The sequence below is a fragment of the Urtica dioica genome, chromosome 12 (genome assembly GCF_054948205.1).
Source record: "Urtica dioica subsp. dioica isolate 48M chromosome 12, U.dioica_male_clone48M_v1_H2, whole genome shotgun sequence".
Classification (NCBI taxonomy): domain Eukaryota; kingdom Viridiplantae; phylum Streptophyta; class Magnoliopsida; order Rosales; family Urticaceae; genus Urtica; species Urtica dioica.
The window spans coordinates 11,988,547-11,999,590 of NC_142767.1; the positions used below are offsets into that span (position 1 = coordinate 11,988,547).

The 11,044-nt window shown below is 41.7% G+C and overlaps 3 protein-coding genes across 4 annotated transcripts; 2 read left to right on the top strand and 1 right to left on the bottom strand.

Moving 5' to 3' along the window:
* Positions 1–328: 328 nt before the first annotated feature.
* ARP5 (actin-related protein 5) lies at positions 329–4,898 on the top strand. Its single transcript, XM_089604197.1, has 12 exons — positions 329–533; positions 608–678; positions 1,181–1,305; positions 1,626–1,670; positions 1,969–2,080; positions 2,426–2,535; positions 2,717–2,826; positions 2,913–3,003; positions 3,092–3,529; positions 3,616–3,743; positions 3,815–4,160; positions 4,251–4,898. The coding sequence occupies exons 1-12, from the start codon at positions 433–435 to the stop codon at positions 4,752–4,754; spliced, it is 2,181 nt and encodes a 726-aa protein (XP_089460323.1). The 5' UTR covers positions 329–432; the 3' UTR covers positions 4,755–4,898.
* A 428-nt stretch (positions 4,899–5,326) lies between these two features.
* Positions 5,327–8,084, top strand: FZR3 (FIZZY-related 3). The gene is made up of 10 exons (XM_089602693.1): positions 5,327–6,051; positions 6,176–6,298; positions 6,397–6,501; positions 6,581–6,760; positions 6,847–6,909; positions 6,982–7,176; positions 7,295–7,396; positions 7,496–7,558; positions 7,647–7,715; positions 7,831–8,084. The coding sequence occupies exons 1-10, from the start codon at positions 5,548–5,550 to the stop codon at positions 7,882–7,884; spliced, it is 1,458 nt and encodes a 485-aa protein (XP_089458819.1). The 5' UTR covers positions 5,327–5,547; the 3' UTR covers positions 7,885–8,084.
* Positions 8,085–8,533: 449 nt separating this feature from the next.
* LOC149379152 (FtsJ-like methyltransferase family protein) lies at positions 8,534–10,748 on the bottom strand. Of its 2 annotated transcripts, none has more exons than XM_089602695.1 (6): positions 10,597–10,748; positions 10,383–10,469; positions 10,252–10,302; positions 10,051–10,152; positions 9,213–9,465; positions 8,534–9,126 (listed from the first exon to the last, which is right to left on the bottom strand). In XM_089602695.1, exons 1-6 carry the CDS (start codon positions 10,666–10,668, stop codon positions 8,999–9,001), a joined length of 693 nt encoding a protein of 230 aa, XP_089458821.1. In that variant the 5' UTR covers positions 10,669–10,748; the 3' UTR covers positions 8,534–8,998. The 2 variants fall into 2 exon arrangements, with proteins under 2 accessions (XP_089458821.1, XP_089458820.1); XM_089602694.1 differs by having other exon boundaries at positions 10,252–10,314.
* Between the last annotated feature and the right edge of the window lie 296 nt (positions 10,749–11,044).

The window sequence follows — 11,044 nt, forward strand, 5'->3', positions numbered from 1 at the left end:
AAAGGGACCAAAACGTACTCATATAATTCAAGAAGACTTGAAAATTTTGAATACAAATAAAGGATTGAAATTAGATATGTGTAGTGAATTGAATTTAATTACACTTTTTGTTAAAAAAAAATAGAATTTTTTTTAGTGGACGGTAGCAGCTTTGTGAGTGGGGAGTGATGAGTGATTTCTACATCGTATCCTAAGATTCCTAACTTAGTAAAGTATCTTAAGATCCACCCAGTAATATTATATAGTTGAGTTGAGACTTAAGACCTCGAATGGATAAGCTTTAAATAAAAAGTAAAATGTCCCAATGTTGCGTAAATACTTCAAATTTAAGGGTATCGGATTAAATTTTAGTAGCACTAGTGCCTACCAGACGACGGACCTGAACCGGAAAGTGAGACAATTGCAGAAAGGTTTGCCGAGAGAGAGAGAGAGATGCCATTCACATCGCAAATCGATCGGCAAACGGACTACGGTCTCTTCCCTTCCTCCACGCCCATCGTCATCGACAATGGCGCTTCCTATTTTCGAATCGGGTAAACCACTCTCTCTATTCAATGGAAACCCTAGAAACTAAAAGAAAAGCTCACTTTTGACATCTTCTTCACAGATGGGCAGGCGAGACCGAACCACGCGTCGTCTTTCGCAACATTGTCCAGCGACCTCGTCACAAAACCACTGGTCAGTTCCGTTTGTTTTCGTTCCTTTGAAATTCGAGCCAGAAAGTTATGATCTTTTTGAAGTAATAGGACTGAAATTTGGTTCGATTGCTCACCAACTTGAATTGAATTAAAACGAGATTGTTTAAATGTAGTTTGGTTGCATTGGATAGAACTAAGAAGTGTATGTGCTTTGGTTTGTTTCTAAAGTCAGCTTCTAAGAACCCTTAACTAGATAGTACATTGAAGCTAGGACTTTGGAGAAACACTTTCAGGTATTTTAATCATGAAAAGCTAGGGCTTCGCTTTTGTTAGTGCTGTCATGAAACCTTTTATCATATACATCGATTGGATTGTGTGGCCTTGAAGTATGAATGCTTTTTCTGCTCTATAAAATTGCTCATTTAATCTGGAATCATTGAGAAAGAATGTTTGGTCTTGTTTTTAAGTGTCGTTAGGTATGAATATTTAATTACTGAGTTTGGTTTTTCTCTTCCTGATTGGGCTTTTTGTTGGCTACACAGGTGAAACAGTCACCATTGTCGGCGACCATGATCCTTCACTTCTGAAATACTTTGACTGCACTCGCTCGGGTCCTCGCTCAGCTTTCGACAGCAATGTTGTTTTCCAGTTTGAAATCATGGAATACGTAAGCCTCTCCTTGTTCTGGTTTGCAACCGCGTTTGTGTTTTCTTCTCATGGGTCGATTCCACATTTCTCTGACAAATGTAGATATCAGAGAATATCAATACCTCTGCTGTATTTCGTTGATAGTTTCATTTAGTTCGTACTTGCTTTGAAATAGATTTTTAGACCCTTGTATTGACTAGAAACCTATAAGTGATGTGGTAACTCATTTACATTTCTTTTTTTTAAGTGTAGCATATTTTTAGGGTTTCTGGTTGTGTTAGTATTATAAATTCATGTCACAACGTAGAGTCTGACATCATTATTATTAAATATTGGTAGATACTTGACTTTGCCTTTGATCGGATGGGTGCGGATGTATCACAGGTACGATCTCTCATCTCACTGTCTCTATTTTCATTTCTTGCACTGCAAGCATTGTTCACGTCTTGCCTGAAAACTTTTGTCTTCTACATGTTCTGTTTTAGTCTTTAGACATGTATAGTTCACCGGTTTCAAATGGGAATGCTGACCAATAATTTAGCAGTGTTAAAATGTAAAGCTTGTGTAACAGTTGTGTGGTCTCTATTCAGCCATTATTGTTTACTCACGCCACACTCAAAATGTTTTCTTTGTGAATGATTTTCGTCATGTTACCCTGATATTTGATTTTGTCTGTTTGAAGGCAGGGAAAATCGATCATCCAATCCTGATAACTGAATGTGTATGCAACCCTGTTCATTCTCGGAATAAAATGGCCGAACTTTTGTTTGAGACTTACGGAGTCCCTTCAATCGGTAACTACAGAAACTTGCAATTAACCCGAATATTGGATCTTCTATTCTATAGTGGGCGGGCTTTGATTATCATTTTGCAAAAGAAAACTAAAAAATGTTTTTCATAATTTCCCTAGATTAATCTACGGACCAAGAGCATCAGCTACGGACCAAAGGATGCGACAATTGTCGCATCCAAAGGACTTTTGACCCTTTGGATGCGACTTTTGTCGCATCCAAAGTCCCTTTTTGTCCTAGTGATTGGGTTTGCGACTCGGGTAGAACATATATATTCTATGGATTTCGTAATTTGTTTCTTTGATTTATTTTCCATTCTGATACCGTTTCAACTAACTGTCTTCTTAGCATATGGGGTTGATGCTGCATTCAGCTACAAGTATAACGAACAACGTGGAATTTGTGATAAAGACGGCCTTGCTCTATGCCCTGGATTTACAACAACTCATGTTATCCCGGTATAGCCTCTTGATTTTATATTTTGTTGATTGTGTCGAAAGAAATGAGTTTCCTCTCGTCGCGTGAACAGCACTTGTTCAAGATTCAGAAAATACTTGTAAATATCCATAGTTGACTTATATAAAATTCTTTTCTGTAACTATTTGATAGGAAGATAAATTTATGTTTTCTCTGTTGCAGTTTGTTGATGGCGAGCCAGATTATCATGGATGCTGTCGGACTAACATTGGCGGATACCAGGTGACTGATTATCTGAAGCAACTGCTTTCACTCAAGTACCCCCAACACACGTGAGTAAAATTTGAGATTCCTATTCTCGTGGCCTCAAATGGTCAAAATGCTGATATAATATTCTAATACGCTTCAAACACAAAAGGGCTAGGCTCACATGGGAAAAGGCTGAAGAGCTTAAAATGGAACACTGTTATATTTCTCAAGACTACAGTTCAGAAGCTCGGTTATTTCAGGTAGCCATGATTTATTCATACCTCTTGACTTTACTCACAAACTCTAAAGACAAGTAATTGAATATTTTTAATTGCGATATGTTCCTAGAAAGGAAGCAAGGAAGCTGAAGAGAAAACAAGGTGTTGGCAGCTTCCGTGGGTCCCGCCTCCGATCGAGCCTCTGCCGTCAGAGGAAGAGATCGCAAGAAAGGCGGCCATAAAGGAGAAGCAAGGGCAGCGTCTGCGAGAGATGGCCGAGGCAAAGAGGTGTTCCCGAATAAACGAGCTGGAAAACGAGTTGAACGGCTTAGAGTTTCTCCTGAAGCAGCTTGAACAAGTGGCAGAAGAAGACGTCCCGTCTTTCCTGTCCGTGACCGGGTACGCATCGCGGCAGGAGGTGGAAGCCGCCGCGTCGAAGGTGACTCAATCCCTGCGAAAGGCAAAAGGCGAACCGAAGAACGAGCAGGCCGAGACTGACGACAAGGCCGATCCGGCCGAAAAATTTCCGCTCATCAACATCCCAGACAACATGCTCTCCGCGGAACAGGTATCTCTATTTTTCTGCTTCGATCCACACCGAGAGAAGCGAACAGGCTCACGCCCAATTCTTGTCGTTTCGTTTCGTTTCATCAGCTCAAGGAAAAAAGAAGACAGCTGTTTCTGAAGACCACATCCGAAGGCCGTCAACGAGCCAAACAGAGGCGCCACGAGGAAGAGTTGGAGAGGGAAAGGAGGAACCAGGAAGATGAAGTGAAACGCTTGTATGTGCCGAACATTGCCCGTACTAGATTTACCACCATATATTTGATTAATAGTAACAGTAATAATGCAGGGAAAATCCGGAGCTTTATTTAGAGCAGTTGGTGGTGAAGTACAAGGAAGTAAGCGAGAAAGTGGAGCAGAGAAAGCGGGCGAAGACGGCAGCAAACGGGGGAGGCGTGAACGGGAACAATGTGTCGGGAGGCGTCGGGCGCGGAGAGCGGCTGAACGCCGCGCAGAGAGAGAGGATGCGGCTTCTGACGACGGCCGCCTTCGACCGCGGCAAAGGCGAAGACACTTTCGGTGCCAGGGACGAAGACTGGCAGCTCTACAAGCTCATGAGCAAAGACAACGACGACGACGACGACGCTCCCGACGGCGATGAAACCGAGCTCGCTCGCTTAACCTCTCGCCTTCAGGTTACGCCTCTTCTATCTTTCACCCAACGTTTATGAATTTTTTTTCGTACACAAATGTTTCCCTAACATGATTCGTCACTACTAGCGCAGGAAGTGGACCCCAGTTTTGTTGCTGCGAAGACAGAAGGCGGATCCTCGCAATCGGGCGAGGCGCCGCGGGCCCGCGCGCTGACGCAGGAAGATTTCCAGATCATTCTCGGGGTAGAGAGGTTCCGTTGCCCCGAGATCTTGCTGCGGCCCAACTGGGTCGGGGTCGACCAGGCGGGGCTGGACGAGATGACCGGGGTCTCCATTAGGAGGCTTCCTTCCACCGACCCGGCCTTGGAAGACAGGCTGTCGAGCTCCGTATTCGTGACAGGTGGAAGCTCTCTGTTTCCCGGCCTGACCGAGCGCTTGGAGTCCGCAATCCGCATGATCAGGCCCTGCGGGTCCCCCATAAGGGTCGTCAAGGCTTTGGACCCCATCCTCGACGCTTGGCGCGGCGCCTCTCTTTATGCCGCTTCTCCCAACTTCTCGTCCCAGACTTTTACGAAAATGGACTTCTATGAGAATGGCGAAGATTGGCTCCGCAGATACCGGTTTCGGTATACTTGAATGGAATGCTGTTGTAATTTTAGTTGGGCTATGTTTGGTGTACATTTATTTTGTCCTCCTTGAATTCAAGAAATCTAGTTTTTGGATTTATTATAATTATTATTTTATATTGCATGAAATATAATTTTTTAAATGGTCTGATTTAACGGCATACTTACTGTCTGGGTCGTGAAAAAAAAAGGAAAGAAGATTAATTGGGAAACTTTTAAGGTATTTTGAACTAAAATAAATTTTAATATTGATGTCTGGCTGAAATTGTAAGAAAGCTCATTTAAATTAAGACCCAAATGGAGTTTGCATAATCCATGGCTTAGAATTAAATTATTTATATATAAAAAAAAAATTATAAGGAAACTAGAGCACTGACACCAAACTACGAAACAACGGCTAGTTATGCAAACTAAACATTAGCTTGACCAGCACATGTGACCGTTGTTGGATCTTCTATCTCTAGTCTCTACCCACATTTTGGTAAAAAAAAAAACAAAAGGAAAAAAAAAAAAAGGGGGCCTAAAGGGTCCCACAAGTGTAATATTTATTAATTAATAAATAATTAAATAAAATGCACATTCCTTTCTCACGCTCCCTCTTCGGATCCCGCCTATATCAAACCCCCCAATCTAAATTTGACCGTTAGAAACCCTCAATACTCTCTCCACTGAAGCTCGAACCCCCCCTAAAAAAAAAAAAAAAAAACTCGGATTCTTGATCTGCAGAGGGAGAGGAGGGAAAGAGATCGTCTTCGTCTTTGTTTCCCACACCCTAACCGTAAAGAACTCGAATCGAACCGGCGATGGATACAGAGTCATCATCACAGGCTAGAAAGCCAGGAGGAGGGGGTCTGAACCTCCCGTCGGGAATGTCCACCTCCTCTCTCCGCTTGGAGACCTTCACTCCGGCGGCGACTTTCAGAGGAATCTCGAGCCTCTCGTCGCCGTCGAAGGCCTCCACTTGCAGCGACCGCTTCATCCCGTGCCGGTCCTCGTCGAGGCTCCACACCTTTGGCCTGATCGACAAGGGCTCGCCGGCGAAGGAATCCCCGGCCGGGACCGGGAACGAGGCGTACTCGAGGATCTTGAGGTGCGAGCTTTTCGGATCTGACTTTTCTTGTTCTTCTCCTGCAGGTGGGTCCCCGATGAGCAGTCCCAGCAAGAACATGTTGCGGTTCAAGACGGAGCACTCGAATCCCGGATCTCCGTACTCGCCGTCCATGCTCGGCCACGACGGAGGTCTCTTCTCCAATGAGACCTCCACTCCGCCCAAGCCTCCCAGGAAGGTCCCCAAGACTCCCCATAAGGTCACAGACACTTTTTCTCTCTTTTAATTATGGATTAATTATATAAGGGTAAAACAGGATTTGTGTAGTGAACTTTGAATTTTGGTTTTGGTGAACTAACGTATGTGTAAAACTTTGTGTGCAGGTTCTTGATGCTCCGTCACTGCAAGACGATTTTTATTTGAACCTCGTGGACTGGTCCTCTCAAAACATCCTCGCCGTTGGATTGGGAACTTGTGTTTATCTATGGAGCGCATCGAACAGCAAGGTGAGTCTCAGGCTGAGTCTGAGATTGAGTCCAACCGGAAAAGCAAAACCACATACATTGTAACGACTCTTTTTGGGGATATCTTTTTTTTTTCTCAGGTGACGAAGCTGTGCGATTTGGGTCCTAACGACGGAGTGTGCTCCGTTCAGTGGACACGTGAGGGTTCTTACATTGCCGTCGGAACAGCTCTTGGCAAAGTTCAGGTAACTCTATCGAAGCTCACAAGCCTTTTTTTCGGTTGAGGACTCTCTTGACTGATTCAGAAATGAGGGTATGGTATAGGTATGGGACGGAGCGTGCTGCAAAAAAGTTAGAACAATGAGCGGCCATCAAACGAGAACGGGCGTTCTGGCGTGGAACTCGCGCACCTTAGCTTCCGGAAGCAGGGACAGGAACATTCTTCAACACGATCTACGGGTCTCCGATGACTTCATCAACAAGCTTGTCGGCCACAAATCCGAGGTGCCTGGCAAAGACTTCATGAAACTAATTGCAAATAATTTACAACCCAGTTACTCATTTCGTCTTTTTTTTTGTTTCGATGGTAGGTGTGTGGGCTGAAGTGGTCTCATGATGACAGAGAACTCGCTTCTGGGGGCAACGATAATCAGGTAAAATATGCAACTTTCACCATGTAATTTGAGTATATTTTTACTAATTCAACGGTAACTGTGGACGAGCAGCTCTTGGTGTGGAATCAGCTATCTCAGAAGCCGACTTTGAGACTGACCGAGCACACTGCCGCGGTCAAGGCCATCACTTGGTCGCCACATCAGAGCGGACTTCTTGCCTCCGGTGGTGGGACCGCAGACCGATGCATCCGCTTCTGGAACACTACAAACGGAACCCAGCTCAACAGCGTCGACACGGGAAGCCAGGTTTTTTTTTCTCTTTATTTTATATATCTTTCAACTTGCACCAAGTTCGCTTATTTGTGCGTGTATTGGAGTATGTGAAAATGGATGATGAATCGTTGTCGTGATGAAATGGTTGCAGGTGTGTAATCTCGCGTGGAGTAAGAACGTGAACGAGATAGTGAGCACTCACGGGTATTCTCAGAATCAGATCATGGTGTGGAAGTACCCGTCAATGGGAAAGGTATACACAAAAAAAATCATGATAATCCTCATGTGATTTGATTCAATCTTCTCTTGGTTCTCAGAGCTCATGTTTCGTAATGTCTAATGACGATAATAGGTGGCGACACTAACCGGCCATAACATGAGAGTGCTCTACCTTGCCATGTCGCCTGATGGTCAGGTAAAAAAAAAGCTACATTTTTCTTATCTTTATCAACTTTTTAGTTTCTTCTTTGGTGATTTTGATTCATGACTACTTGAACATTCAGACAATCGTTACTGGTGCCGGTGATGAGACTCTACGGTTCTGGAATGTCTTTCCATCCATGAAAACAGTGGTAAGAAGAAACTAGTGCAGAGAGTATAGGAGGAATAATCTCTCTTGGTTAGTTGTTTTATTCTCTTACATGATTGTCTCTTATGTTTTTGTATTTATCTTTCTTTTTGTTTTAGACACCGGTCAAGGATGTTGGTCTATGGTCGCTAGGGAGAACCCAGATTCGTTGACGTTCCTTTGCACAGATGAAGCTTATGTAAATGGAGATACTATGCACTCAAGAACATACATACAGTGTGGAGTGATGTGACTAGATTGGCATGAACTAATTTATATATGTATATTTCGGGAGTGTGACGTCAATAGAAAATGCGAGTGAAGATTTCATTTTTGTAGAAGTTTGCTAAATGAAGCTTTCATTTTTTTTTTCTACTTTCTGAACAAAAACATTTTTTTAGCAAGCCCCAAGTTACACTAGTTTCAACAAGAGAACTTCTTCATTGTTCAGTAAAATACAAAGATCTGAATATACAATCTATTTTGCCAAGGAAGCTTTCAACTTTTTGTGCTTTCTGAACAGCAAAAATATAAAAGAGAACAGCTTTAGATTTTAGCAAGAAAGCAAACGTAAAATTTTGGAAAAATGATATTTTTGACCCCTCAACTTTGTCACCAGTAACAAGTTGATCCCTGAACAAAAAAATCTGCAGTTTTACCCTTTCGTCATTGTAATTGTTTCATATTTGGTCCTTACAATACTTATATTGCCAAAATAAATGAGATTCGATCGTGTGTTTATCATGTGTTGAAAAACAATGCTATATTGGTTATAACATGAGATATTAATTCGAGAGAGACCCATTTTGAGAGAGATTAATTACTTACCGATGGTGACGACAACGGCTTCATGAAAGCCAAACCGTCTCAGAAACACTGCCGAATGGATTCGAATGTTGCGAATTCACGTTATTACCAATATATATTTTTTTTATTTTTTTCCCACACATGATAGACACACGATCGAATTTCGTTTATTTTAGTGATATAAGTAACATAATGACCAAATATGATACAATTACAATGATGAAGGGGTAAAAATGCAGATTTTTTTGTTCAGGGACCAACTTGTTACAAGTGACAAAGTTGAGGGGCCAAAAATATCATTTCCAAAATTTAATTCTTCAGATCTAGGATGTGAATATGAACTCCGAGGCAGTTCCAATAAGAATTCAGTCTTGAGCGAAATCTCTTTTAAATATTTATATTCCATGACCGGAACAGGGAAACTCATTGTCCAGTCATGTACGAGTCACACCATGATTCTGAAAAGTTGCATTTTTATGACTACATCTTTTGACAAGGTCGAATACGACCTTGACATATCAAATAAAACTCCCTCGAGGAAGGTCTCGTAGCTTTAGGCCTCAACCGCGATGACTTGCAAAACAAGGGCTTGCAAATCCGGGTGAATTCTACGAAACCATAAAAATAATAGTTTTGAGGAATAAGCCAAACCAGGAACATGTACAATAAATAAGAAGAGAGAGGGGAAAAAAACCTTTTGTATCTTCATTCTCCAAAAGCTTTATGACTAAGTTACCGCCGGTCTGCAAAACACCTACGTCGTTGTTCTTGTTCTTGTTGTTGTCGTCGCCGTCTTTGAAACAATCGTCGTTACTGAGCTCCAAAGCAGAACTACCAACTGCAATTTCAAGTGCTCGCATTCCCAGCTCCATCGATATAGCGGAATCCCTGTCCGTGATTCCGGTAACTCGAGGACACATATCCGATAGAATCACATTGAAACTTCCCTGCAACCGATTAAAGCACTTTCATTTCTCGGAGTATCTCACGGGTTCTATCTCAATATAATTTGACAGTGTCTGAGGGGGAAAAAAAATGACAATGAAAGTACGATCCACGGCCTTATAAAACTCAGTCAAGTCTTTGCACCCTTGAAATACCCCATCAAGATGACAGCTTTTTCAGCTCAATCGTCTTGGGCCAGATCCTGCTATTTCTGTATCAGTGCTCGTTTGAATTTTATAGAACTCTTACCCAAAATCAATTGGCAACGATAAGAATAAACTCATATCCTAACAAACATTGTCAATTATTTTTCTTTCTGATGCGTGATCCATAAAACACCCTTCAAGTAGATGATTGCTTTTCAGGCTTAAGATCAGAAATACCATTATTTTTGTACCAATGCTCATTTGAACTTCATGGGCTCTGATCTCAAAACCAATAGATGATAAAACCCAAAACATTACAAATCTTGTGAAGTGCATTTATTTTTGTGACGATGATGTCGATGATGTGGGGATTCTTAATGCTTAGTATCACCTAAATATAAAACTGCTCTAAAGAATCTGAAGCAAAATTGATCATAATACCTGGGGAGAGAGCGCCCGGATTTTATCTGTTGGGAAACTCATGATATCGGCACAGACAGTCTGAACCCTCGCATCGCAGTAAAGCTTAGGAGGCTTCACTTTCTGTTCTCCATCATTAGAAATGGACGACCAACTTCACTAATCAATCAATCAATAAACATGTTGCTTTGATAATGAAGTGAATTACAGAATTGGTCAGACCTGGATATCGATGCCCGCAACAAGACCGCCTTTTTCGAGCGGGCCTAAGCTCTGGCAAGCTACCTGGGAAGTGATCAGCGATGTCCAATAAAGAACTATGCAATTCATTCGAACGGTGAAAGAATGAATACCTGAAGCCAAGCCCCAGGAGCACAGCCGAGGTCCAGAACGGAAGAGCCTGGCGTTATGAGCTTGTGTTGCTTCTGTATCTGAAGAAGCTGTTTTTATTTTAATTATTAATATTGATATAGCACAACATGGGGGTTTATCAGCAGTGTTTAATGAGTGCGTAAACATAAGATAAACATATTTATATGACGAATGAGAATGGAAAAGAGGACCGACCTTGAAAGCAGCGCGAGCGGCATAGCCGAGTCTTTGAGCTTCTCTGTAGAAGAAATCTGGAGCTCCACTCATATCGTATGATGTTCAAAGAAAGAAAAAGAAGAAGAAGAAAATCACTGCACTTTGATTCGGTGATCTTAAACCCTACTAGGGAAAGTTGAATTTGTTTGACATTAATTTGCATATAATCTTTTAAATAAGGCATAGAACTGTACCGGTAAAAAAAAAATACATTTTGTTTCCAAAAAAAAAAAAAAAAAAAAATAATTACATTAATCTACTCGTCTAAATCTCTCGAAAATAGGACCTCGACGACAATATAAATATGCATAAGAAACGACAACAGAGTAATGAAGGATGGTCAGTTTTAACTTCTTTTTTTTTTTTTTTTTTTTTTTTTTTTTAATTTATAAATTAGTCTTTCTAAATTTGTTTAACCTCCTAATAT

Coding starts and splice junctions, on each gene's coding strand:
- ARP5 (XM_089604197.1), top strand. CDS start 433: ATGCCATTCACATCGCAAATCGATCGGCAAACGGACTACGGTCTCTTC. Junction 1,671..1,968: donor TGGGTGCGGATGTATCACAG/GTACGATCTCTC, acceptor GTCTGTTTGAAG/GCAGGGAAAATCGATCATCC. Junction 2,827..2,912: donor CTCAAGTACCCCCAACACAC/GTGAGTAAAATT, acceptor CAAACACAAAAG/GGCTAGGCTCACATGGGAAA.
- FZR3 (XM_089602693.1), top strand. CDS start 5,548: ATGGATACAGAGTCATCATCACAGGCTAGAAAGCCAGGAGGAGGGGGT. Junction 6,910..6,981: donor CTGGGGGCAACGATAATCAG/GTAAAATATGCA, acceptor GTGGACGAGCAG/CTCTTGGTGTGGAATCAGCT. Junction 7,177..7,294: donor GCGTCGACACGGGAAGCCAG/GTTTTTTTTTCT, acceptor AAATGGTTGCAG/GTGTGTAATCTCGCGTGGAG.
- LOC149379152 (XM_089602694.1), bottom strand. CDS start 10,668: ATGAGTGGAGCTCCAGATTTCTTCTACAGAGAAGCTCAAAGACTCGGC. Junction 10,315..10,382: donor CTCCTGGGGCTTGGCTTCAG/GTATTCATTCTT, acceptor ATCACTTCCCAG/GTAGCTTGCCAGAGCTTAGG. Junction 9,127..9,212: donor GGAGAATGAAGATACAAAAG/GTTTTTTTCCCC, acceptor ATGGTTTCGTAG/AATTCACCCGGATTTGCAAG.